This window comes from Capricornis sumatraensis, chromosome 21 (assembly GCF_032405125.1).
Source record: "Capricornis sumatraensis isolate serow.1 chromosome 21, serow.2, whole genome shotgun sequence".
NCBI lineage: Eukaryota > Metazoa > Chordata > Mammalia > Artiodactyla > Bovidae > Capricornis > Capricornis sumatraensis.
In genome coordinates this window covers 48,244,344-48,268,855 of record NC_091089.1, presented here as the reverse complement: position 1 = coordinate 48,268,855, position 24,512 = coordinate 48,244,344, and the positions used below count along the sequence as shown (strand labels likewise).

Below are 24,512 nucleotides of genomic sequence, written 5' to 3'. Positions count from 1 at the left end.
GCGTTGTTTCCTTTTAGGTGGAGCGAGGAAGCCCCAAGAGCTGCTTCTTGTTTTTGGGGTCTGTTCTCTGTGAAGTCAACTGGGTCGGCGTGCTCTCTGATGCCTGGAGCCCCAGTCCCCGCCCAGAGACCCAGGGCATGGTTGTCTGCCTCCTTTTCATGGTGATTTTATTGGCAAAGGAAGATCAATTGGTGGACCAAACAGTAAGTTTTTAGAGGGCCTGTGATCAAGACTTGCGAGTTCCTTAGATCCTCGCTCTGTATGAAGCAGCTGCTTTTCCGTGTCCCCACTGCCTCTTTCAGTTTGAATAGATGCATGGCCTATGGGATGTTCCTTCAACTAGCTACCTGGTTTACTCAGACAGTTCATAGTCTAAGGGAACCACACCAAGTTATAGTATTAAAATCAGTTTCATTTTACATCTCATTAATTGCTGTTCTGCCACAAGATCATAGAGTTTCTTTGAAAACTGGATTCTGAATACTTACAAATCTTAACATTAATGTGTTTTGCCAAGACTTCAGTTATTACTTTCATGAGTACTTCTGCCTTGAGCAGAAGCTTATTTGATGTCTTAACTCTTCTGTGCTCATAATACACAACGTTAGTGGTCACTCCATAGACTCAGTAGAGACATATTTCTGGAAAGATGGGAGTGCTGGAACTAAAGGAATGTGTGTGTTCATTTTCAGGATTCTCCTCTACTTACTCTGCTTGGACAGACAAGCTCACTGTCGTGGCATCTTGTGGACGTTGTGTCATATCAGAGTGTGCTGGGTTATTTCAGCAGCCATTACCAGCCATCTATCATCCTGGCAAAGGAATCTTCTGCTGAATTAATTGTGAAGCTCTTGAAAGTGTCTGCAGGCCTTTCTGTTCCTACTGACAGCCAGAAACATCTTGTAAGTTAAGTGCGTGCTGTGGAAGGCAGAGTGTTCTTCAGGGCTGGTCGCGTTAGTGCCTCTGAGGACTGTCTTGAACCCTGCAATGGCTCAGTAGAAAAAACTGAGGGATGTATATATCATTTTGGCTTCTTGGGTCTTTTAGTTTCACTTATTTCGTCTAGTAAGCCTTTGCCTGGTAGCAGTGCCACATGCTAACAAGAGGTGAAAAGGATTAAGGGACCGCTGATCTGAGTGGTCATTGGCAACAGAATGGCAGCAAATAATGAACAAACTCATATCCCCACTTTACTGTCATTCTTTGGCTTTCTCACCTGAACTGAAAATAATACCTTGCCTTTAATGTGTTCTGAAGATTAGATTAAGCAATGAACATAGAGTTTTTTGAAAAGTTCCTGGCAAGTACTTAGTGTGTGGTTAATGTTATTAATGCAGTAAAAACTGCTACTGGGATTTGGGATAATGTGGGTTCTAGTCTGGGTGTTATGAAAGACTTCTGTCCCCCGCACAGGGCCCTTAGACATGCCTGTCCTCATGTGGCTCCCTGCTCCGTCCTCTCCACTCCCTGTTGAGGCAGTCAGTGCAGTGCTGTGCTCCCAGGGAATATTCAGTTAACTCTGTTGGCATGGACTTATTTGAATGATCGTTTTTTTATTGTCAGGATGCAGTTCCAAAATGCCGAGCCTTCACTCATCAGATGGTTCAGTTCCTCAGCTCCCTGGAACAAAATGGAAAAATCACCTTAGCAGTCCTTGAACAGGAAATGTCTAAGCTCTTGGATGATATCATCATTTTTAACCCACCTGGTAAGTGACTTTGGAGAAGTCATGTATTCACTCAGTAAATGATTTCCTGCTGTGTGTAAGACATTTTGAGATCAGGATGATGGTCAGGACACTGTCCTTCTGTTTGCAGAGAAGCTGATGCCTGGACACTTGTCATCTCAGTGTTGGGGGAGGCCTGAATTGTAACGACTTGGGGGGTAGACACTGTCAGGTGCTGCTATGAGGTTAAGTGGACTGAGGGCTGAGTTAGGCAAGTCACCATGATGATTAAGAGATAACCAGAGACTGTCCAGTGAGCAGCCTGCCTGGATGTTTAGCTCTGAACTTGGAGGGCACTTCAGAATCACCTGTAGGCTTGTAAGGAAACTTTATATGAAAACTTGTACTCCCAGCAGTTTGGTAAACTGGACATCCTGACTGCCTCTCCTGCTAAAAACAGCTTAGAATGCTGGATAAATAAAATGTTTTTAAGAAACCAAAAATTAAACATATTGACAAGTTGGCAGAAAATCTCAAAAGTCAGAAAGTAAGTGAAAGGAGGAGCCCATGAAAATCGATGGCGTGCTGAGGTTGCCTTTTAGCTTGCAGGCTTTTACTGACCTTCTTTGGATTAGGGGAGGCTATAAAGCCCAGGCCCTGCGTAGGCTGGGAGCCTTGAAAGGAGCTCCCACGTAGAACTATATAGGACAGCATCCTCAGGGTAAGGATGAGTTAGAAATGAACCTGCTCTGAGAAAGGAAGACGGCAATCCTCAGGTTCGCTAAACCCAGCAAATCCCAAGCAAGGTAAATAGAACACCTGTACATACTGTAGTGAGACTGAAGAAGCACTGGTGAAAAAAGAAAAACATTTACACGGACAGCTGGCTTCTCGGGGGCATCAGTGGAACCGGTAAGACGGTGAGGAGACGTGCTGTGAGGAGACAACTGGCAACCTGGGTGGTAAAACAAGAGCAGCCAGCTTTCAAGGAGAAGGATGAAATAAAGGTGTTTTCCGTGAAACCTGAGAGTGTTTGTCCCAGTGGACATCACTAAAGGAAGTATTAAATAGAGCATGCTCTTTAGGTAAAAGTGGAGTGGTCACAAGTGAAAGGCTTGAATTTCAAGAAGGAAAATAAGCAGAGAAAGTAATGAAATATTGGTAAATATAAACTAAACTGCTAATATAAGCCTGCAGTTAATCATTTAAGGATTTAAAAAGCAAAAGCTATGGAGAAGGAAATGGCAACCCATTCCAGTGTTCTTGCCTGGAGAATCCCAGGGACGGGGGAGCCTGGTGGGCTGCCATCTCTGGGGTCACACAGAGTCAGACATGACTGAATCGACTTAGCAGCAGTAGCAGCAGCAGCAACCCACTCCAGTATTCCGGCCTAGAGAATTCCATGGATTGTGTAGTCCATGGGGTCACAAAGAGTCAAACACTTTTGAGTGACTTTCACTTTTATGTAAATGCAACATTTTTTTGTCTTTTTAAATTTCTTTTGAGCATTTTGTTAAAAAGTAAGAACAATCAAGACTTGCAATTTAGAGAGTTCCCTGGCAGTCCAGTGGTTAGGACTCAGCACTTTCACTGCCATGGCCCAGGCTCAATCCCTGGTCAGGAAATTCAGATCTCATGAGCGAAACACTACCAAGCAAAAAAAAAAAAAAAAAAGATTTGTAATTTCATGTTAATTTTCCTCTTGGATGGTAACTCCAGTCATCAAATCTGTTGTCCTTATGAATCTCCTAAGATCTTCAAAAGAAGACAGAAGATCTGAAAACTATTTTCAATACTTGTGAAAGCCTGTCCTGTCAGAAGTCATATCTATATTGAGGCCTCAAAAACTAATAATAAATATCTTGTAAATAGCTTCCCTGGTGGCTGAGAGGTTAAAGCGTCTGCCTGGAATGCAGGAGACCTGGGTTCGATCCCTGGGTCGGGAAGATCCCCTGGAGAAGGAAATGGCAACCCACTCCAGTACTCTTGCCTGGAGAACCCCATGGAGGGAGGAGCCTGGTAGACTACAGTCCATGGGGTCACAAAGAGTCGGACACGACTGAGTGACTTCACTTTCACTTTTAAATGTTCAATAAAAACTATAGTAATTAAGGTAACCTAGATAAGTACTAAATTTGCTGATGGAAGAGTTGATTTGCAATTGTCTGCTTTGTCTAAATCCACTAAAAGGACCAATAATGTAAATGATGGATGGTAAAAGAACTGGGAAAAAAAAAAAAAAAGCAAAAGCTAGAATTAAATTATATGACCACAAATAGATATAAGTTAGGAAGGGAGTTGAGTTAAAAGCATTCTAAGGTTTTAATACTGTTTGAGGGAGTCAAGAAATTGGTTAAATGTATGTCTTGATAGAATATGAATGATAAAAATTCTAAGCAATTCACCAAAAGAAGCAAAATATGTAATTTCTGAGTCAGTAGAAAGAGATAAAAAGGATTGACCAAAATATGTTCAATCCAATGAAGGCAAGAAGCATGTGGAGAACAGTCTTTTGGACACAGTGGGGAAAGGAGAGGGTGGGAGAAATTGAGAGAGTACTACTGACGTATCTAAACTACCATGTGCAGAATAGTTAGTGGGAAGCTTCTGTGTAACACAAGGAGCCTGCCCAGAGCTCCGTGACAACCTAGAGGAGTGGGATGGGGTGGGCGTGGGAGGGAGGCCCAAGAGGAAAGGGATATATGTATACTTACGGCTGGTTCATGTTGTTTTATGGCAGAAACCAACGCAACACTGTAGAGCAGTTATCCTCCAATTAAAAATAAATAAAATTTTAAAAAAAAGAAAGATGGAAAAGGTGAGAAAAATAACTGAAATAAAAAGATAAAAAAGCAGTGGCACCCCACTCCAGTATGCTTGCCTGGAGAATCCCATGGCCGGAGGAGCCTGGTAGGCTGCAGTCCATGGGGTCGCGAAGAGTCGAACACAACTGAGCGACTTTACTTTCACTTTCCACTTTCTTGCATTGGAGAAGGAAATGGCAACCTACTCCAGTGTTCTTGCCTGGAGAATCCCAGGGACGGCAGAGCCTGGTGGGCTGCCGCCTATGGGGTCGCACAGAGTCGGACACGACTGAAGCGACTTAGCAGCAGCAGCAGCAGCAGTGAATATAAATAGACAGATGCTCAAGTTAAAAGACAGAGATTGTCAGATTGTATTAATCATCAGCAACATCTAGTTTTAAGCTATTCATAAGTATATCTAAATCATAAGATATAAGAAGATTTCTACAAGGCAATCACGTTAGGCAGATTAAAATAGGAAGCTGATATTGCTGTATCAGTATGAGATAGGTAGGACTGTAAGGCAGAAAGCATTACAAAGCTAAATGATCTCCAGTGTGTTTTCCCACCCTGAATTTGCATGAAAAATATATACGTTCATAAATAAGAAAAAAGCATTATCGGAAATAAAAAGGGCTTTCCTGGTGGCTCGGTGATAAAGAATCCACCTGCCAATGCAGGTTACATGGGTTCAATCTCTGATCTGGGAAGATCCCACATGCCACAGGACAACTCTTCCCTTGTGCCAGAACTGCTGAGCCTGTGCTCTAAAGCCCAGCAGCCCTGAAGCCCAGCTGCCACAGCTGCTGAAGCCCGCATCCCTAGAGCCCGTGCTCCGCAACAGGAAAAGCCGCCACAACGAGAAGTTTGTGCTTTGAAACTCGAGAGTAGCCCCTGCTCGCTACAATTAAAGGAAAGCCCACACAGCAGTAAAGTCCCAGCACACCCCAACATAAATAAATATAAGTAAGATTACTAAAGAAATGAAGAGAGCCACTGGAAGTTGATGTAAGGTTCAGTTCACTGGGAAGAAAATGCATGAGGTGAAAACTGACAGAACTCAGAGGAAAAGTGTCAAAGTGTCTCTCACAGAGATTTTGACACATGTGTGATAGTAACTGATAGATCACGTAGACAGAAAATCAGTAAGACTGTAGGATGTCTGTATAGCACAGATGGATGTAGTGAGTACGTGGAGAATGATATACCCTGTAAGTGCAGAATGCACTCTGTATCAGTCTCACTGAACAGTTAAGAAATTGGATTAAGGCATGTCTTCCGTGCATGCTCAGTCACTCAGTCATGTCCAACTCTTTGCAACCGCATGGAGTATAACCCACCAGGCTCTTCTGTTCATGAAATTTTCTAGGAAAGAATAACTGGAGTGGGTTGCCATTTCCTCCTCCAAGGAATCATCCTCGCTCAGGTATCAAACCCACATCTCCTACATTGGCAGGCAGATTCTTTACCACTGTGCCACCTTGGAAGCCCCAAAACATGTCTTAATCAGTTCTAAAGGACTGGCATCAAATAGATTACATATTCTAACCACAGGGCAATGAACTTAAAAGTCAGTAACAAAGTATAACCAAGAGGGGAAAAAAACATACATTGGAAATGAAGAAGCAAACTTTTAAGTAACTGATGGCCAAAGGAACAACAATATTTAATCTTAAAATATTTAGAACTGATTTTAAGAAAGAACATCAAAAATTAAACATTGAGCTTAAGATATTATAAAAAGAACCATAAAATATAATCAAAATCTGTTTAGAAAGAAGGAGATAATAAAGAGAAGATAAATAGGCTTAGGATGAACAATGAAACTGGTAAATATAAAGGGTAAATCTAAATGAAGTCTGACTGCATTTAGATCAGTTAGTAATTTGTTATTGTGTCGTGGCAACAGTTGAGAAGATGATAGAAATTAACATTGTCTGGGAGCCAATTAACCTCAGACTTTCAAGAATACATGATACAATTTGTATGATAACCACTACGAAAATGTTATTTAATTTAAAAGGGATATTTTAAAATATTCTTTAAAAAGAATATTTAACTTCCAAACTAAAGAAAAATTAGAATAACAAGAAATAATCCCTTAAAAAAAGAAATAAAAGAGAGCAAAAGGAATGTAGAATAGGAGGAGCAAATTGGAAGCATATAGCAGTTAAGATGGGCTTCCCAGGCAGCACACTAGTCGTAAAGAAAGTGAAAGTGAAGTCTCTCAGTCGTGTCCGACTCTTTGTGGCCCCGTGGACTGTAGCCTGCCAGGCTCCTCTGTCCATGGGATTCTCCAGGCAAGAATACTGGAGTGGGTTGCCATTTCCGCCTGCTAATGTGAGAGGCATAAGAGATGGGGGTTTGATCCCTGGTCGGGAAGAGCCCCTGGAAGAGGATATGGCAATCCACTTCAGTGTTCTTGCCTAGAGAAACCCATGGACAGAGAAGCCTGATGGTTGGCTGTGGTCACACAGACTCGGACACTGCTGAAGCGACTTAGTGTGCTCGCACAGTAAGTAAGACAGGCTTCCCAGGTGGCTCCAGTGGGAAAGAACCCACCCGCCAGTTCAGGAGACATCAGAGATGGGGTTCGATTCCTGGGTCAGGACGATCCCCTGGAGGAGGGCATGGCAACCTACTCCAGTATTCTTGCCTGGAGAATCCCCTGGACAGAGAAGCCTGATGGGCTACAGTCCACAGGGTGACAAAGAATCGGACACGACTTAGCACAGCATGCACGTCGGTAATTACATGAAATGCGACTACGATTGTCACAGTGGAGACAGTAAGGAAGAAAAAGACAACTCAGCAGGAAAAAAATGAACCAGACCCTTAAATTGACATGGTACAAAAGAGAATATTCAAATAACCAATAAGCATGTGAAAACATGCTAAACCTTGTTAATATTCAAGGAGGTGTAAATTAAGAACTTGATGATATGCTCTGTCACACCCACAAGAATAGATTAAAAGGTTTCAATACTAAGTGTTGGTGAGGATGTGTATCAGGATAACTCTCATATACTGCTGAGTACAGAGTAACTGGGTACAACCATTTTTATTTTTTTTAATATTTTATTTTTAATTGGAGGATAGTTACTTTACAGTATTGTGATGGTTTCTGCCCTACGTCAATATGAATCAGCCATGGGTATGCATATATCCCCTCCCTCTTGAACCTCCCTCCCACCCCTGTCTCCATGCCACCTCACCTGTTTAGGTTGTCACAGAGCACTGGCTTTGGGTTCCCTGCATCATGCAGCAAATTCCCATTGGCTCTCTATTCTACATATGGTAATGGATATGTTTTAGTGCTACTCTCAAATCATCCCACCATCACCTTCCCTCACTGTGTCCAAAAGTCTGTTCTTTATGTCTGTGTCTCCTTTGCCGCCCTGCAAATAGGATCATGAGTGCCATCTTTCTAAATTCCATATATATATATACTTTTATGTATGATATTGTCTTTCTCTTTCTGACTTACTTCACTCCATATAATAGGCTCTAGGTTCATCTACTTCATTAGAACAGACTCAAATGTGTTTCTTTTTATAGCTGAGAAATATTCTATTGTGTATATGTACCAAAGCTTCTTTATCCATTCACCTGTCAGTGGACATCTAGGTTGCTTCCATGTCCTAATTATTGTAAATAGTGCTGTAGTGAACATTGGGGTACATGTGTCTTTTTCAGTTGTGGTTTCCTCAGGGTATATGCCCAGTAGAGGGACTGCTGGCTCATACGGTAGTTTTGTTCCTGGTTTTATAAGGAATCTCCATACCGTGCTCCATAGTGGCTGTATCCATTTGCATTCCCTTTTCTACACACCTTCTCCAGCATTTATTCTTTTTGATGAGGGCCATTCTGACTGGTGTGAGATGATACATCACTGTAGTTTTTTTTAATGGATTTATTTTTGATTGCAGGGTAATTGCTTTACCGTATTGTGTTGGTTTCTACCAACTTCCACATGAGTCAGCCATAGGTTTACCTGTGCCCCCTCCCATTTCAACATCCCTCCCACTTCCCTCCCCATTCCACCCCTCTACTCACTGTAGTTTTGATTTGCATTTCTCTGATAATGACTGATGTTGAGCATCTTTTCATGTGTTTATTAGCCATCTGTATGTCTTTTTCGGAGAAATGTCTATTTAAGTCTTTTGCCCACGTTTTGATTGGGTTGTTCATTTTTCTGTATTGAGCTGTTTGTATATTTTGGAGATTAATCCTTTGTCAGTTGTTTCATTTGCTATTATTTTTTCCCATTCTGAGGATTAGCTTTTCACCTTGCTTATAGTTCCCTTTGTTGTACAAAAGCTTTTAAGTTTAATGAGGTCCCATTTGTTTATTTTTGTTTGTATTTCCATTATTCTAGGAGGTGTGTCATAGTCGATCTTGCTGTGGTTTATGTCAAAGAGTGTTCTGCCTGTCTTTTCCTCCAAGAGTTTTACAGGTTCTGGTCTTACATTTAGGTCTTTAATCCATTTTGAGTTTGTTTTTGTGTATGGTGTTAGGAAGTGTTCTAATTTCATTCTTTTACACATTGCTGACCAGTTTTCCCAGCACCACTTATTGAAAAGACTGTCTTTTCTCTATTGTATAGTTTTGCCTCCTTTGTCAAAGATAAGGTGCCCATAGGCACATGGATTTATCTCTGGGCTTTCTATCTTGTTCCATTGGTGTATATTTCTCTTTTTGAACTAGTACCATACTGTCTTGATGACTTGTAGCTTTGTAATATAGTCTGAAAAAGTCAATTCCTCTATCTCCATTCTTCTTCTCAAAATTGCTTTGGCTATTCAGAGTCTTTTGTGTTTTCATACAAATGGTGGAATTAATTTGTTCCAGCTCTGTGAAAAATACCATCGGTAGTTTGATAGGGGTTGCATTCGATCTGTAGATTGCTTTGGGTATAGTCATTTTCACAATATTGATTCTTCCAATCCAAAAACATGGTATCCCTCTCCATCTGTTTGTGCTGTCTTTGTTTTCTTTCATCAGTGTTTTAAATGTTTCATCATTTTTAAACATTTACATGTTTGAATATTTAATCATTTCATCATTTTTAAACATTTGGCATCATCTACTAGTTTGCATATCCCATGGCTCAGAATTTCACTCCTTGGTATGCAGCAAAAGAAATGTTTTCTTGTGCCATGGGAAACATGAACAATGTCCCTGTGCATACGAGGGCAGCCAAACTGGGAACAAGTCCTGTGTTCAGTAGGTAAGATGAAGTATTATATAGTCACATAATGAAATGCCCTATAGCAGTGAGAATTGCACCAGCAAAGATGAATCTCAAACGTTTTTTTTTGTTTGTTTATTTAGATACTATTTGAAAGTAGGCAACTGTAGTTTTTAGGCAAGCATACTAGTAGAACACTGGTGTGACTATTTGAGTTGGTTGGACAGGGAGCAGAAAAACATCTGCAATATAGATTTATCACAGAGCGTATCTAAAATGGTAGTTAAAATGTAGACTCTGAAATGACTGGCTTTGTGGCCTTGAACATACGTATGACCTCATCTGTGTAGAGAGGATAATAATTGTTCCTGTGTTGTTGTTGTTCACTTGCCAGTTGTGTCCAACTATTTGCGACCCCATGGACTGCAGCACACCAGGCCTGCCTGTCCCTCACTATCTCCCAGAGTTTGCCCAAGTTCATGTCCATTGCATCAGTGACGCCGTCCAGCCATCTCATCCACTGATGCCCTCTTCTAGTGTCCTCAATCTTTCCAAGCATCAGGGTCTTTTCCAGTGAGTCAGTTGTTCATTCACATCAGGTGACCAAAATATTGGAGCTTTAGCTTCAGCTTCAGTCCTTCCAATGAGTATTCGGGGTTAACTTCCTTTAAAATGACTGGTTTGATCTCCTTGCTGTCCAAGGGACTCTGAAAGACTCTTCTTCAGCACCACAGTTCGAAGGCATCAATTCTTCAGCGCTCTGCCTTCTTTACAGTCCAGCTGTCACAACCGTACGTGCTCACTGGAAAGACCATAGCCTTGGCTATACAGACCTTTGTCAGCAAAGAGAGATCTTTGCTTTTCAACTCACTGTCTAGGTTTGTCATAGCTTTCCTGCCAACAACCAATTGTCTTCTGATTTCATGGCTACAGTCACCATCTGCAGTGATTTTAGAGTCCAAGAAGAGGAAATCTGTCACTGCTTCCACCTTTCCCTCTTCTTTTTGCCAAGAAGTGATGAGTCTGATGACATGACCTTAGTTTTTTTAATACTTAGTTTTAAGCCAGCTTTTTCACTCTCCTCCTCCACCCTCATCAAGTTCTTTAGCTCCTGTTCACTTTCTGCCATTAGGGTGGTATCATCCGCGTGTTGAGGTTGTTGGTGTTCATCTTGCCAGTCTTGATTCCAGCTTATTACTCATACAGCTCGGCATGTCTCATGATGTGCTCCACATATAAGTTAAATAAACGTGGTGGCAGCAAACAACCTTGTTGTGCTCCTTTCTCAGTCAGGAAGCAACAGTCAGAATCCTGTATGAAGCAATTGACTGGTTCATGATTGAGAAAGAATTGTCCCTGTATTGTATAGATATTGTAAGTATGGAATGAGATAATATAGCCAAAGCAATAATGTGGAAAGTCAGCAACACTTAGTAACTGTTAAAAAAAAAAAAAAAAAACACAAAAATTAACAGACAGTACTGGAGAAATTGATTTAGAGTTGGTCTTATGTAACTGGACCTAGAAGATTGAATAATAGCCAGGCAAAGCAATGAAGGGCATTCTCAGTTCAGTTCAGTTGCTCAGTCATGTCTGACTCCATGGACTGCAGCAGGCCAGGCCTCCCTGTCCATCACCAACTCCCAGAGTTGACTGATGTCCATTGAGTCAGTGATGCCATCCAACCATCTCATCTTCTGTCATCCCCTTCTCCTTCTGTCCTCAATCTTTACCAGCATCAGGGTCTTTTCAAATGAGTTAGTTCTTCACATCAGGTGGCCAGAGTATTGGAGTTTCAGCTTCAGCATCAGTCCTTCCAAGGAATATTCAGGACTGATTTCCTTTAGGACTGGTTGGATCTCCTTGCTGTCCAAGGGACTCTCAAGAGTCTTCTCCAACACCACAGTTCAAAAGCATCAATTCTTCAGCACTCAGCTTTCTTTATAGTCCAACTCTCATATCCATACATGACTATTGGAAAAACCATAACTTTGACTTGATGGACCTTTGTTGGCAACGTAATATCTCTGCCTTTTAATATGCTGTCTAGGTTGGTCATAACTTTTCTTCCAAGAAGCAAGCATCTTTTAATTTCATGGCTACAGTCACCATCTGCCGTGATTTTGGAGCCCCCCAAAATAAAGTCTGTCACTGTTTCCATTGTTTCCCCATCTATTTGCCATGAAGTGATGGGACCGGATGCCATGATCTTAGTTTTCTAAATGTTGAGTTTTAAGCCAGCTTTTTCACTCTCCTTGTTCACTTTCGTCAAGAGGCTCTTTCAGTTCAGTTCAGTTCAGTTCAGTCGCTCAGTCGTGTCCGACTCTTTGCGACCCCATGAATCGCAGCACACCAGGCCTCCCTGTTCATCACCAACTCCCGGAGTTCACTCAGACTCACGTCCATCGAGTCCGTGATGCCATCCAGCCATCTCATGCTTGGTCCGTCCCCTTCTCCTCCTGCCCCCAATCCCACCCAGTATCAGAGTTTTTTCCAATGAGTCAACTCTTCTCATGAGAGGCTCTTTAGTTCTTTGCTTTTTGCCATAAGTGTGGTGTCATCTGCATATCTGAGGTTGTTGATATTTCTCCCGGCAATCTTGATTCCAGCTTGTACTTCATCCAGTCCAGCATTTCTCATGATGTACTCTGCTTATAAGTTAAATAAGCAGGGTGACAATATATACCCTCCACGTACTCCTTTCCTGATTTGGAGCCAGTCTGTTGTTCCATGTCCAGTTCTAACTGTTCCTGACCTGCATACAGATTTCTCATGAGGCAGGTCAGGTGGTCTGGTATTCCCATCTGTTTAATAATTTTCCACAATTTGTTGTGATCCACACAGTCAAAAGTTTTGCATAGTTAATAAAGCAAGAGTAGATATTTTTTCTGGAACTCTCGTGCTTTTTCCATGATCCAACGGATGTTGGCAATTTGATCTCTGGTTCCTCTACCTTTTCTAAATCCAGCTGTAGCATCTGGAATTTCATGGTTCATGTACTGTTGAAGCCTGGCTTGGAGAATTTTGAGCATTACTTTGCTAGCATGTGAGATGAGTGCAAAGGGCATTCTAGAAACATTTTAATCAGAAGAATAGCATATTAGAAATTTCTTAATCAGGATCAGTTGTGGTTTTTAAGGAAATATTTGTTGGCTCAGTTGATGGTGAATGGGAAGAGGAGAGGCTACGATTTGTTAGGAGGCTTATTGGAATAATTTTTGTTCCCATGAGTCATAATTGAAAGATAGATGAAAATAACTATTCACAGATATAATCTGGTATATATAGAATGGATAAACAACAAGGTCCAACTGTATAGCTCAGGGAACTAAATTCAATATCATGTGGTAACCATAATGGAAAATAATATGAAAAAATCTGTGTGTGTATTTATCTGAGTCACTTCCTGTATGGCAGTAATTAATACAACATTGTAGGTCAATTATACTTCAATAAAAAAATAATTTAAAAAAATGAGGAAAAATTGGGGGGTAAAAAAAGGTTTTAAGGTCTCGCAGGAGTTCCTGCTTTGCTCTTCAAGGTGTTTCTGTACCATATTCTGTCTGTAAAATCCAAGCACTATCCAGGATTTTCTTTCTGGCCCCTGGAGAGCAGCTACTTTGAAACACTATTGTCCCCTTCATCATGTTCACGTCATACCAGCAGCCTTTGGCACGTATGTGTTTGTATTCCCTTTTAGATCTGGACAGCCAGACCCGCCACATGGCCCTCAGCAGCCTCTTCATGGAAGTCCTAATGATGATGAATAATGCAACTGTCCCAACGGCAGAGTTCCTCCGAGGCAGTGTCCGGACCTGGATCGGGCAAAAAGTGCATGGGCTGGTGGTGCTGCCACTGTTAACAGCCGCCTGCCAGAGCCTGGCTTCTGTCCGCCACATGGCCGAGACAACGGAAGCCTGCATCACTGCGTACTTCAAAGAGGGTAAGAGCGTCCTCTTATCCTCGGTAGGCTCTCAGTTGATCCATCTTTTCCAGGGAAGATTAGGTGGCTCAGTAGTAAAGAACCGCCTACCAATGCAGGAGATGCAAGAGACTCAAGTTCGATCCCTGGGTTGAGAAGATCCCCTGGAGTAGGACATGGCAACTCACTCCCAGTATTCTTGCCTGGAAAATCCCACGGACAGAGGAGCCTGTTGGGCTATAGTCTATGGGGTTACACAGAGTCAGACGCGACTGAGTGACTGAGCACACACACTGAAGGAGATGCCTTTCCAGACCCTTCCCGTTGAAGGATTGCACCACTCTAATATCTCTGTAAATGTTGTTGATATTTCAGGATATAGTTTGTTTTCTTCATGAAGATCTGTAATCAGCATGAGAACCTTTGGCTCATGTTGCTACCATCTTGTTTCAAGGAAGGGAACCTCTGACTCATTAAAATGAGGGGTTTTGCAGTGTCTGACCAATCCCTGTATGATAGGTAAATTGTGTATGTCATAGGCCTAGTCATAGTCCTAAAAGCAAATACTATAAACCAGAATCTTTGTAATTATCCACTATATTCAGTTCAGTTCAGTTGCTCAGTCATGTCCGACTCTTTGCGACCCCATAAATCGCAGCACGCTAGGCCTCCCTGTCCATCACCAACTCCCGGAGTTCACTCAGACTCACGTCCATCGAGTCCGTGATGCCAACCATCTCATCCTCTGTCGTCCCCTTTTCCTCCTGCCCCCAATCCCTCCCAGCATCAGAGTCTTTTCCAATGAGTCAACTCTTCGCATGAAGTGGCCAAAGTACTGGAGTTTCAGTTTTAGCATCATTCCTTCCTAAGAAATCCCAGGGCTGATCTCCACTATATTAATTTCCTCTATTTTGTCACTTGTTAAAGTTTTTCTTAGGTCCTTTTATTGCTTTTTGTCCTATATTTTAAACTGTTATGAAGAAGTTCTCTCCTTTACCCTCAGGCCCATTCCTGATTTGTCTTTCTTATTGCCTACCTGTGCACTTGCAGATTCTGGCAACAGCTTGGCCTGGTTAAGAAGAACTGCTCAGAGCAGTGCCTCTTAACTCTGATGCCCAGATAAACATCCTTGTGCTCACAGCAGGGGAGACAGAAGAGTACTGGAGGGAGAATGCCAGGAGGCGCCTGTAACCTGCCCCTGCCCTTCCTTTGCAGCACACAAGCACTCCACGTTCCCATGTCCCCCTCTGGAAAGTTCTCTGTCACCATGTCACCATACTCTCATTCCCGCCCCCAGAATTGAGAAGCATCAGAATAACCCTCTTGCTCCAAATTTGTTTCCTCTTTGTTCCTGAAATCAAATTTGTTTTTTCCCTTTATGAAGCATTTTCAAGAATTTGTGTATTTAAGATAGGAGTCAAATGAAACTTTGATGCTTAAAAAAATACTTACGATGGATAAAGTAATAATAATATCCCCCAGAAAAGCTGAACTGTTCGTAACATACTTAAAAATGGTATTCGGTAAAATTAAAATTCTTAGATGACTGAGACAGGCAGTGTCTGTGATTTTAATGGTCGTAGTATAGTGAAAGAGGGATTTATGAAAATGCAGCCAGAATGCCTGATTTCTTAACCCTTGGAACTGGTAGCCAGGACACGGGCATTTAGCTTGAGGGCTTGCAGTCCAAACCATGAAGCAATGTCGGGCCCTCCGAGGCCAAGGTGAGTGGTGTTTTCTCGACATGAAGCTTTTCAATTTTAAAGTGAAAGGTTCCTTAGAGTGGTTAGGTGGTTTGATTCTCGCTCTTACCCTGTTCTCTCCTCTTGGTGTTCTTTTCTTAGGCTCCCTCAACCAGAATCTAGGATGGGGCCCCATTCTGGTGTCCCTTCAGGTTCCCGAGCTCACCATTGAAGAGTTTCTGCAGGAGTGCCTGTCCCTTGGCAGCTACTTGACTCTCTACGTCTACTTGCTTCAGTGTCTAAATAGCGAGCAGACGCTAAGGAACGAAATGAAAGTGCTGCTTCTCTTAAGCAAGTGGTTAGAACAAGTGTATCCGAGGTATGCTGACCCTCCAGTTGCTACAGCCAACCCACAGGTTAGGATAGCTGGGAATTTGGTCTTAGATTAGTGTCCATTTCAGTGCAGAGACCCAAGTGATACGTAAGAAACAAACAGGGCTGTTTCGGGAAGATTTTCCTTGCATGGACTGATTTTCTGAGCAGCCTTTGCTTTCCTAAAACAGGCATTTTTGAAGTACCACCTTTAGCTTTGATTCAGTTAAGTAGGTAGGGGTAGCAGCGTTTATCTCGCTTGATTACAAGGACATCGAGCTCATATACGGCAACCAGCATGTAGAAGGCACAGTAAATATCAGCTGCTCCTTTACTGTCCAGTACTTTATTAACATCGTCACTTGTCAGCCTAAGCTTTTAAAGGGCGCAGTGTCCCTAATACTGAAAGCTCCCATGTGGACTTCTGCTTAAATGAGGGTGGAAAGAATCTCTTCCTAATTTAGTTCTCCCCACCCCCACCCCGCAACCCCTCAGCTCTGTGCAGGAAGAAGCGAAGCTGTTTCTGTGGTGGCACCAAGTCCTGCAGCTGTCTCTGGTTCAGACGGAGCAGAATGACTCCATCTTGACGGAGTCTGTCATCCGAATCCTGCTTATGCTTCAAGGCCGGCAGAACCTGATGGCTGAGGAGAGGCTCAGCTCGGGGATTCTCGGGGCAATTGGGCTGGGCCGGAAGTCGCCCTTGTCCAACAGGTGAGAAGGCCTCTGCCGCTGCTCTTGTAAGTGGGACAACTGCACCTGCCTAGGGGTCGTCATACTAGGTGGATTTTCTGTTTAGGGGCTAGATTCCTTCCGGAGATTAATAATAAAACTTTCAGAGCCTGATTACATCTTTATATTTTAAAAAGGATGTTTATTTTTTCCATTTTAAAATAACTTTTATGTTCAAAGTGTTTTTTTTAAGCAGTATCTCATTGTCTTTTGACTTTGTCACCTGACCACACTACTCATTGCTTTTTGCCTTTGAGCCAGTGATGGTGCGCAGGGTTAGGTTAAAATACCTGGTCAGCTGCTACACTGCCAGCACTTTGTCAGGGAAACCCAGGTTCTGTGAGGGACTTGGCCTAGCAGAATTGTAAAGTCAAGATGAGTAGACGTTAACTGATTAGAAGGATGAATAATGAGAAATAAAGTCAGGCTTTTGTTGCTAAAAATTGCGCGATGTGAAAGAATTTGCCATTAGTCCCATTTATCCTCTAAGACTTATTTGTATCATGGTTTTTCTGCTAAAGGTCTTACCTGGTTTGAAAAACATTCCCATACTATTCTGATATCAGCATTCTTATGGAATAACCACCCAGTCCAAACCAGTTTACATCATTCTCCTTTGTTTATGTTAGAATTTAGCAGGACTAAATTTGATTTGATTTTTACTAAATTAAGTGTGATTTGATTCACTTAAATTGTAAAATGCATGGCACATAAAGTTTATCATGGTAACCCTTTTAAAATGTGTAATACAGGGACTTCTGTTGGGGTCCAGTGGTTAAGACTCTATGCTTCCACTGTAGGGGGCACAGGTTTGATCCCGTTTGGGGGCCTGAGATCCCACATGCCCTGCAGTACAGCCAAAAATAAAAAGGGAAAATGTGCAGTTCAGTGGTATGTAGTACGTTCACAGCATCGTTGCAGCCATTTACCACTATTTTGTTCCAGATCATTTTCGTCATCAGAGAAGGAAATCCTATACCTGCTAAGCAATCACTCTCTTTTCGCCTCTCCCTCAAGTCTCTGGCAACCACTCATGGATTTTCTGACTTTTATGTATATCCTGTTCTGGACATCTCACATAAATGGAATCATACAACACATGGCCTCTTGTGTCTGGCTTCTTTCACTTAATGAAGTTTCAAGGCTTATCCGTATTTTAGCATGCACCAGTACTTATTTCTTCTTAATGATTGAATAGTATTCTATTGTGTGGACACAGCTTCATTCATCAGTTGGTAAACATTTGGGTTGTATCCACTCTTTGGCTGTTGTGAATAGTGTTGCTGTGAAAGTCACTTACAAGGTTTTGTTAGAACACCTGTTTTTGGTTCTTTTGTAATTGTTGAGTCGCGGTGTTTCTTTATACTTCTTGAGCAACTGCCCAAACTGTTCTCCATAGCACCTGCACCATTTTTAACACTCCCACCAGCAGTGGCTGAGAGTTTCAGTTACGCTGTATCTTTGCCAACACTTTCATTCTTGAGACTGAATTATGCTTCCATTGTTTGGGTGGTGATAATGGAAGGACCATAAAGAATTCCTTGATCATATTTATAATTTTCCCAAGGAGGCTAATAGTAGCAGCAGGGCCGGAGATGTGTTTAACTTTTTTTTTTATAGAAATGTGATGTTTGATATAAATGCTTACTTTAATAGTCATTTACTTCCTCTAATTCCTCCCTAACACCTAAGGTTCCGAGTGGCTGCTCGAAGCATGGCTGCCTTCCTTTCAGTTCAAGTTCCTGCCGAGGATCAGATCCGCTTGAAGCCCAGCTCTGAGTTATATCTGACCATGAAAGCTCAGCAGGTCAGTAAAAAGCTTCGTGGTTAAGGGTTAGAAGTTTTCCACAGGAGGAGGGAAGGTGGCCGCTGTGGTCCTCACCCGTGAGGACCTGGTGACCGTTATCGGCAGTAGGACAGCATGCCCTCTGTGGACTCTGCTTCCTGGAAGATGGTCACTGCATGTGCCTGCCTTGGATTTCAAACCAGTTTTTGTAGGCACTTGCCCAGAGTGCTGTTACCACCCTTGTAGAAGAAGCAAGATCACGGGCAAGCCAGCCTAGGGTCGTATTTGATTCTGACAACGTGACTGTGTGCTGAGGCATCACACGCTGGGCCTGGGGACAGGCACAGAGGACGAGACTACAGCTGAGACCGATAGACGGCAGCTGAACTCCAGCTTGGAACCAAGGGAGTGGTTCCTGTTTTGTGAGTCTGGGGGTTGACCACTGTCCATGTTATCTGACATGGACAAAGTGGTAGCTGGGAAAAATGACAGTTTGTTCTAAAAATGTGGAAGGCCACCTGGCAGCAGTCCTATCCCATAACTACTTTCACTCGTAAACAGCACACAGGTGCATAACACAAAACGATCGCCATCATTCCTGAGTGCTTATTGCTCGCCAGCACTGTTGTTGTGAGTTTTAACTTACTTGATGTTAACAAGTTAAAGTTTTAACTCTTCTAATTCTCATAACAACCCTAAACAAGAGGAACTTTCATTATCCTGGTTTTGTTGATGAGGAAGTTCAGACAGAAAGAGGCTAAGGAATTTGTCTCAGATCTCACAGCCACTAAGGGCTGGGGCTGGGACTCCCTGGGCCCATCTGGATCCAGCTGTGTGCTCTTGCCACTCTGCAGAATGGTCTCTGTGCACAGGAAACACTCAGACCTCTTAGCTCTTGTCTTTTGCAGCATTGCCATGTCTGAGTCCGCCATGTATATCAGTCATAAGAGCAAAGATCAAGTGAAAAAATTAGCAGGTTCTTCACAGGTATCCTGATTTATACAGAACGTGCTGTTTTGTCATAGATTGGTTAGACAGCCACCATGTGAATCCCTGACATCATGTAAGAGCCGTCACAGGTGGGCAGATGAGTGTCCCCGGGTGCGGTCATGAAGTCAGTGACATGCATTTCAGGCTGCGTTTGCGAAGTCTGCTCGCCTGTACCCACCAGCCCCTGGGCATGGCTTTGCTTTAGCTGTGGCCGGCAGGTCCTCCAGGCCTCGGCAGGTCCTCCAGGCCTCGGCAGGCTTTGCTGACCTTCCTTCAGATTCACAGTGATGACATGGCTGTCATCTGGGTTTTCAGACTTGAAATACTTCCCATCTTTTAATAAAATGACTTTTCTTAGGCAAACTGTCAACGTAGCCTATTCTTTGAAAAAGAAGAAAGGGAGGTATGTGGGGTGGGGGAGAGACAGATGGAAGCTGTGGTTAGTGGGAGTGCCTGTCCCTACTGACTCTTGTTCTTAGATAACTCTGTTCACACAGCTGTTAGCTTGGTACCAAAATCCCTTCCATTGTTTATTTTCAACCCAAAACTTCTGCCTTAAACCACTTGGTAACTTATTTCTAAGCTGCTTGTTCATTTACCACCCCCCCGCCCCGGAACCCCAAATCTTCTCCCTTCTTATTTACTGAGCCAAGCAAATTCTATGTTTTGGTTGTTGTTGTTATTATTGATTTATTTTTAAATTTTTAATTGGAGGATAATTGCTTTACAGTGTTGTGTTGGTTTCTGCCATTTATAAACATGAATCAGCCATAGGTATACACATGTTCCCTCCATCTTTTTTTAAATTAATTTTTATTTATTTATTTTTTCACTTATTTATTTTTAATTGAAGGATAATTGCTTTACAGTATTGTGTTGGTTTCTGCCAAACATCAAAATGCATCAGCCATAGGTGTCCCTATGGCCCCTCCTTCTGGAACCTCCCCCCACCCCCTACCCCATCCCACCCCTCTGGGTCATCATAGCACCTCATCCCCATGTGCTCTAGTGCAGTGGTCCCCATATGTGAGAGGGACACTTCATGGTTTATGTTCAGAATCCTGGGGGCAGCTAAGTTCCCCATCTCCCCAGGAACCATTACTGTTTTTTTTTTTTTTTTGCTGTTTTTTCTAAATATAGTCTTTTTCTCTTCTCCCAGTATGAAGGAACGAAAAATTAAAATTATGGAAGTTAAGAACGTTTTTCTTCATTCCTGAAGAGAAGCATGGGAATATCATTGCTGTTTCTGTTAGGTGGAAACCAGAGGAGCTTGGTCTGTCTGCTGTGTTTCTTGACTGATAGAGCAACCTTATCAGTCATCCTCAGCAGCACTTAGCCACTGGTTTCTTCTGAATTTTATCTAGTTACAGTTTAGTACAATGTTACTTTGTAACCTGAGAACAAACCCAACAGCAAATTAAAACAGGTCTCACAAGTAACCGAAGCCTGTGGTTTCTGGTTGAGGCTCCAGGAAAGACGTAGAGGATGTGCTGGTGGGGGCGGGCTGCACCGCTGGCGCGGGGGCAAGGAGGATAAGGAAGAAGACAGCGGGGAAGGACTGGGAAACAGCACAGGCCAGGAAGAGGAAGCCAAAGCCAGAGAAGCTTGGGCTGCTGGCCTCCTCCTGCTTCCGGTTAATCAACGCCCGCCTTTAAGAAGCCTGGCTCCACTGCTGTAGCCCTCCCGGGAGGCTCCCCGTTGCACCACATGACAGCAGCAGGCGTGCTACACTTGCGGGAACCATGTTACATGCATCCGTGTGGTTAACCCTCTTGTCTCCCATGTCTTTTAGGCTCTGAATGCTCTTGAATCCTTAACATCGAGTAAGCAGTATGTTGAATACCAGGATCAGATATCGCAGGCTGCACAATTTATAAAGCATCCTGGCCATTGCCTCCAGGATGGGAAAAGCTTCCTGGCTCTTCTTGTGAACTGTCTGTATCCAGAAGTGCATTATTTGGACAACATCCGATAGTAACTCAGAGACTCTTGGTAAACCTGTTGCTATTTATGTTTACATTTAACTTTGCTGTTGCACAAGTAACTTTGCTCAGTTTCACCGGCAGTTTGGCCACTGAGTTAGTTGACCATAGATGCAAGGTGGTGAGTGAGCACCAGGTAATTCTGTTGTGCATGTGCACATGTGTATGTGTGTGTTTCCTCAGCTCTTAGAACGTTCCAGGGACTCTGTAGTTTTTGTATTCATCGAACAAGAGAAACCTACTAAGTTCTACTGGGTAGAGAACCACTCACAATTCCTGAATATCCAGTCATCTCATGAGACCCCAGGGTGGGGTGCTTTTGTGTGTCGCCACTTCTCTCTTCTCTTTGATTTAAATGTCAGGACTCCTGTGCCAGATCTCACTGCTTTGGGAATCATGTTGAATCCTCACTTTGGCACCCCAGTTGTGTTCCTTCAAAGTAAAAAAGCTCTGAATATTTATGCATTTCTGAAAGAAGGGGGAGGTATTCCCCACAGTTTTAAATATTCCTCTCAGAAGGGAGATAAGAATGCTGAATCAAAGTCCCTGTCTCAAACATGACCACTTGATCCTGGTTAAAGCGGACAGCAGAGGTGGTGACATGTCCATTTCCATCCAGCCATGTCTCCTCGTGGAGAAGCCGTTTGCTCTAAATTGGGGGTGTGTGCTGGCAGTTGGTGGGGAGCAAGTCATGCACAGGTGTTTTTTGTTGGGTCCCTGTGGCTGAGCGTGTAGGCAGAGCTTCCTCTCTCCAGTTCAGTGTAGATGTACGATCCCTTTGGTCCTACCCTGCCCACTCCTTCATTCACATCACTCACTTGGCCCCTGTAGACATGTCGTTTGCAGCTCTTTCCAGACCCCAGATTTGATGTCTGAAGGTCCTGCTGTTGAGAGAGACAGAAACAGAGGCCTTGATTCTCTGATTCCTGCCTGTTTATCCACTCCAGATTTAAACTCAAATGAAGCTGGCAAGCCTGCTGAGACACTGCTGGTCACTGGAAACCGGGGCAGGTCAGGAGACTTAATCGAAATTTGGCCTTTTTTAAATCGGTGTGTGCCTGCTGTTGTTCACAGTTCCTTCGTCACTGAAGCTTGTCTGCAGACAGCGTTGCCTCATGTTGCTGCCATCTTCTTGCTCTTGTCATGTTGCCCCCTCACCACCACCATTCCCCCCCCTTACGGAATTAGCATTTAGACTTCTGTCATCATAGTCATAATTCTGTTGGCTCAAAATTGATTTTGTTTGTCCAGCCTGCATACCATGCCTTGCTTCAGGGTTATCTATAGCCTGAGAGTATTTACCTAAAAAATGTGTTAATCACTGAGAACTTTTACCAGTGGGATGGGTTAAGCTAGTGATAATCTCTTTCCAAATATCAATTTGGGGTGCCTCCCCCAACAGTCGGAAGTGCTGTTCTTTATTTTGAATCTCTTTAGTTGAATAGAACAGTTCTGCCCCTCAGACATGCTCTGGTAAAGACTATCCCTGTTACCCTTCAAGTCCTGTGGGCCACCAAGTACCCATCTCTGAGGGATGCATCTCAGAGCTTTCCTTGTTACACATTTTAGAAGCTGTGGGCCGCTCCATGGCTGATTTGGCAACAAAGATTTTTGTGACAGGAAATGTTCTGTGTGCTGTTTTCTTTGAGGAAGATGTAATTACTGATATCCTAGAATGTGAAAATTTTGAGTGACAGTACATACATTCAAAGAAAATTATGTTTAATCTCAATTTTTGAAGATTTATAATATTTATAATGTATTTGCTCTGTAAAAATTATAAAAAAATAAATCAATCTTTGGTTGTAGCTGGTAAGAATCTGATTTTTAGGGACATCACACTATCTTGTAAAGTATTTCAGTTGTTAAAGTTGATGGAGATTTTTTATGCCTGATTTCATCTATTTTCTTGGATACCAACTGGATTATCAGGGACGGTTGGTAAAAGCACGTCCTCTTTATGCTTAACAGTGAAAGATTTACTCACACATTGGTTCCTCGGAGAGGCTGTGGTCTAAGAAATGGCTGTAATGACACTGAGACAGATCAAAAGGTGGCTACGTTGCTATAGCCCTCTGGGAAAGAAGGGACCAGTCTGCCCACTGGCTTTCAGGAATAATGAGCCTTTGTCGGCAAAATAGTCACCTCCAGAGAGCACAAGGCCAGTGTCAGAGACAGTGGTGCTGTGTGTTGACACCGGGTCAATAAGACCAAGGAACTGCCTGGCCGAGCGGTGTTGAAGGAGAACAGCACAGACGTTCCCCGCACATGGCCAGTGGTGGCATCTGGTTCAGGCCAGGATGCCTGGCAGCTTCTGGGCTTGCTGAAAAGCACCTCTTCTGCTTCTCCACCTACCTCTCTGCAGTTCCCACGGGATGGGCCAGAGAGGCACACTGCACCCCAAGATCTCCTGGCTCCCCCACCTCACTCTGCAGAAAGTGGGACGCACGGACGCCAAGGGAGGGAGGTGTTGTATATGCATCCGCCTCCGGAGCCTGGACCACCCTCCCTGTTTCCCAATCTCCTGGTTCAGAGTTTGACCACCAGTCTGTTGGCCCGGTCACTTCTGCCTCCCTGGGTTGCCCGAGTCTCTCAGTTCTTTGAGGTGGGGGAAGCTGAGTCCAGAACGTGGGAACCTCACAGAAGCCCAGCCTCTCTAACCGAGTGCCAAGCTGCTTCCTTCCTTGCAGCCAGTGTGTCCACATTGTACCAGTAGAGTGTCTACGTCCTTTTTTCCTTTTGAGTGAAGGTGAGACACAGTTTTCTATTGGATTTTTAAACCTAAAATTTCTGGAGCAGGAAGCAGATGTTACAGAATCAGGATCTTTGAAGCTCATCTGGCCCCACGTCTCAGCCAGGATCCCAGGCCTAGTTTTCCAGCCTCCCCCTCACCCCTTCCTGTGGTCACTAGTCCCGCCCCTCATGGACAAGCCCAGGTGACCATTGGCAGCCTCTGTTTGTAGTTCTGCTTTTTACTGGGCTGAAACTGGCCTCCTGGTGACACTGGTTACGGTTCTGCTGGAGCTCCTCTCCTGCCCCTTTACAACAGATAGTCCTTCAGACCTTTGGACAGTTTCATAGCTCATCAGCCCTCTGACCCTGCCCGTTCCCACACCTCAGCCTTCTTCAGGCTAAATGCCTAGTGCCCTCAGTCCTCTTCCCTTCAATGTCTGCCAGGGCTGCCCTTCAGAAAGCGACCCAAATTAGCCCATGTTATTACCAAGGGGCCATGCCCAGCGATACAGGAGCTCAGGTGGCACTAATGGTAAAGAGCCTGCCTGCCAGTGCAGGAGATGTAAGAGACACTGGTTGATTCCCTGGGTTCGGAAGGTCCCCTGGAGGAGGAAATGGCAGTCCACTCCAGTCTTCTTGCCTGGAGAATTCCATG

General features: G+C 43.4%; 1 protein-coding gene and 1 non-coding gene across 2 annotated transcripts in view; both read left to right on the top strand.

The window, feature by feature from the left end:
- Positions 1–22,093, top strand: part of EPG5 (ectopic P-granules 5 autophagy tethering factor) — a 130,119-nt gene extending 108,026 nt beyond the window's left edge. Inside the window, exons 37-45 of the mRNA XM_068993663.1 lie at positions 18–203; positions 693–902; positions 1,564–1,708; positions 13,362–13,604; positions 15,428–15,644; positions 16,133–16,348; positions 18,059–18,173; positions 20,935–21,134; positions 22,072–22,093. Of these exons, the coding sequence (XP_068849764.1) occupies positions 18–203; positions 693–902; positions 1,564–1,708; positions 13,362–13,604; positions 15,428–15,644; positions 16,133–16,348; positions 18,059–18,173; positions 20,935–21,117 (1,515 nt within the window). The 3' untranslated portion in view covers positions 21,118–21,134; positions 22,072–22,093. The remainder of the gene's footprint in view (positions 1–17; positions 204–692; positions 903–1,563; positions 1,709–13,361; positions 13,605–15,427; positions 15,645–16,132; positions 16,349–18,058; positions 18,174–20,934; positions 21,135–22,071) is intronic.
- On the top strand, positions 3,541–3,612 carry TRNAS-GGA (transfer RNA serine (anticodon GGA)). Its single transcript has one exon. It is a non-coding gene; the product is annotated as a tRNA-Ser (tRNA).
- Positions 22,094–24,512: the final 2,419 nt, after the last annotated feature.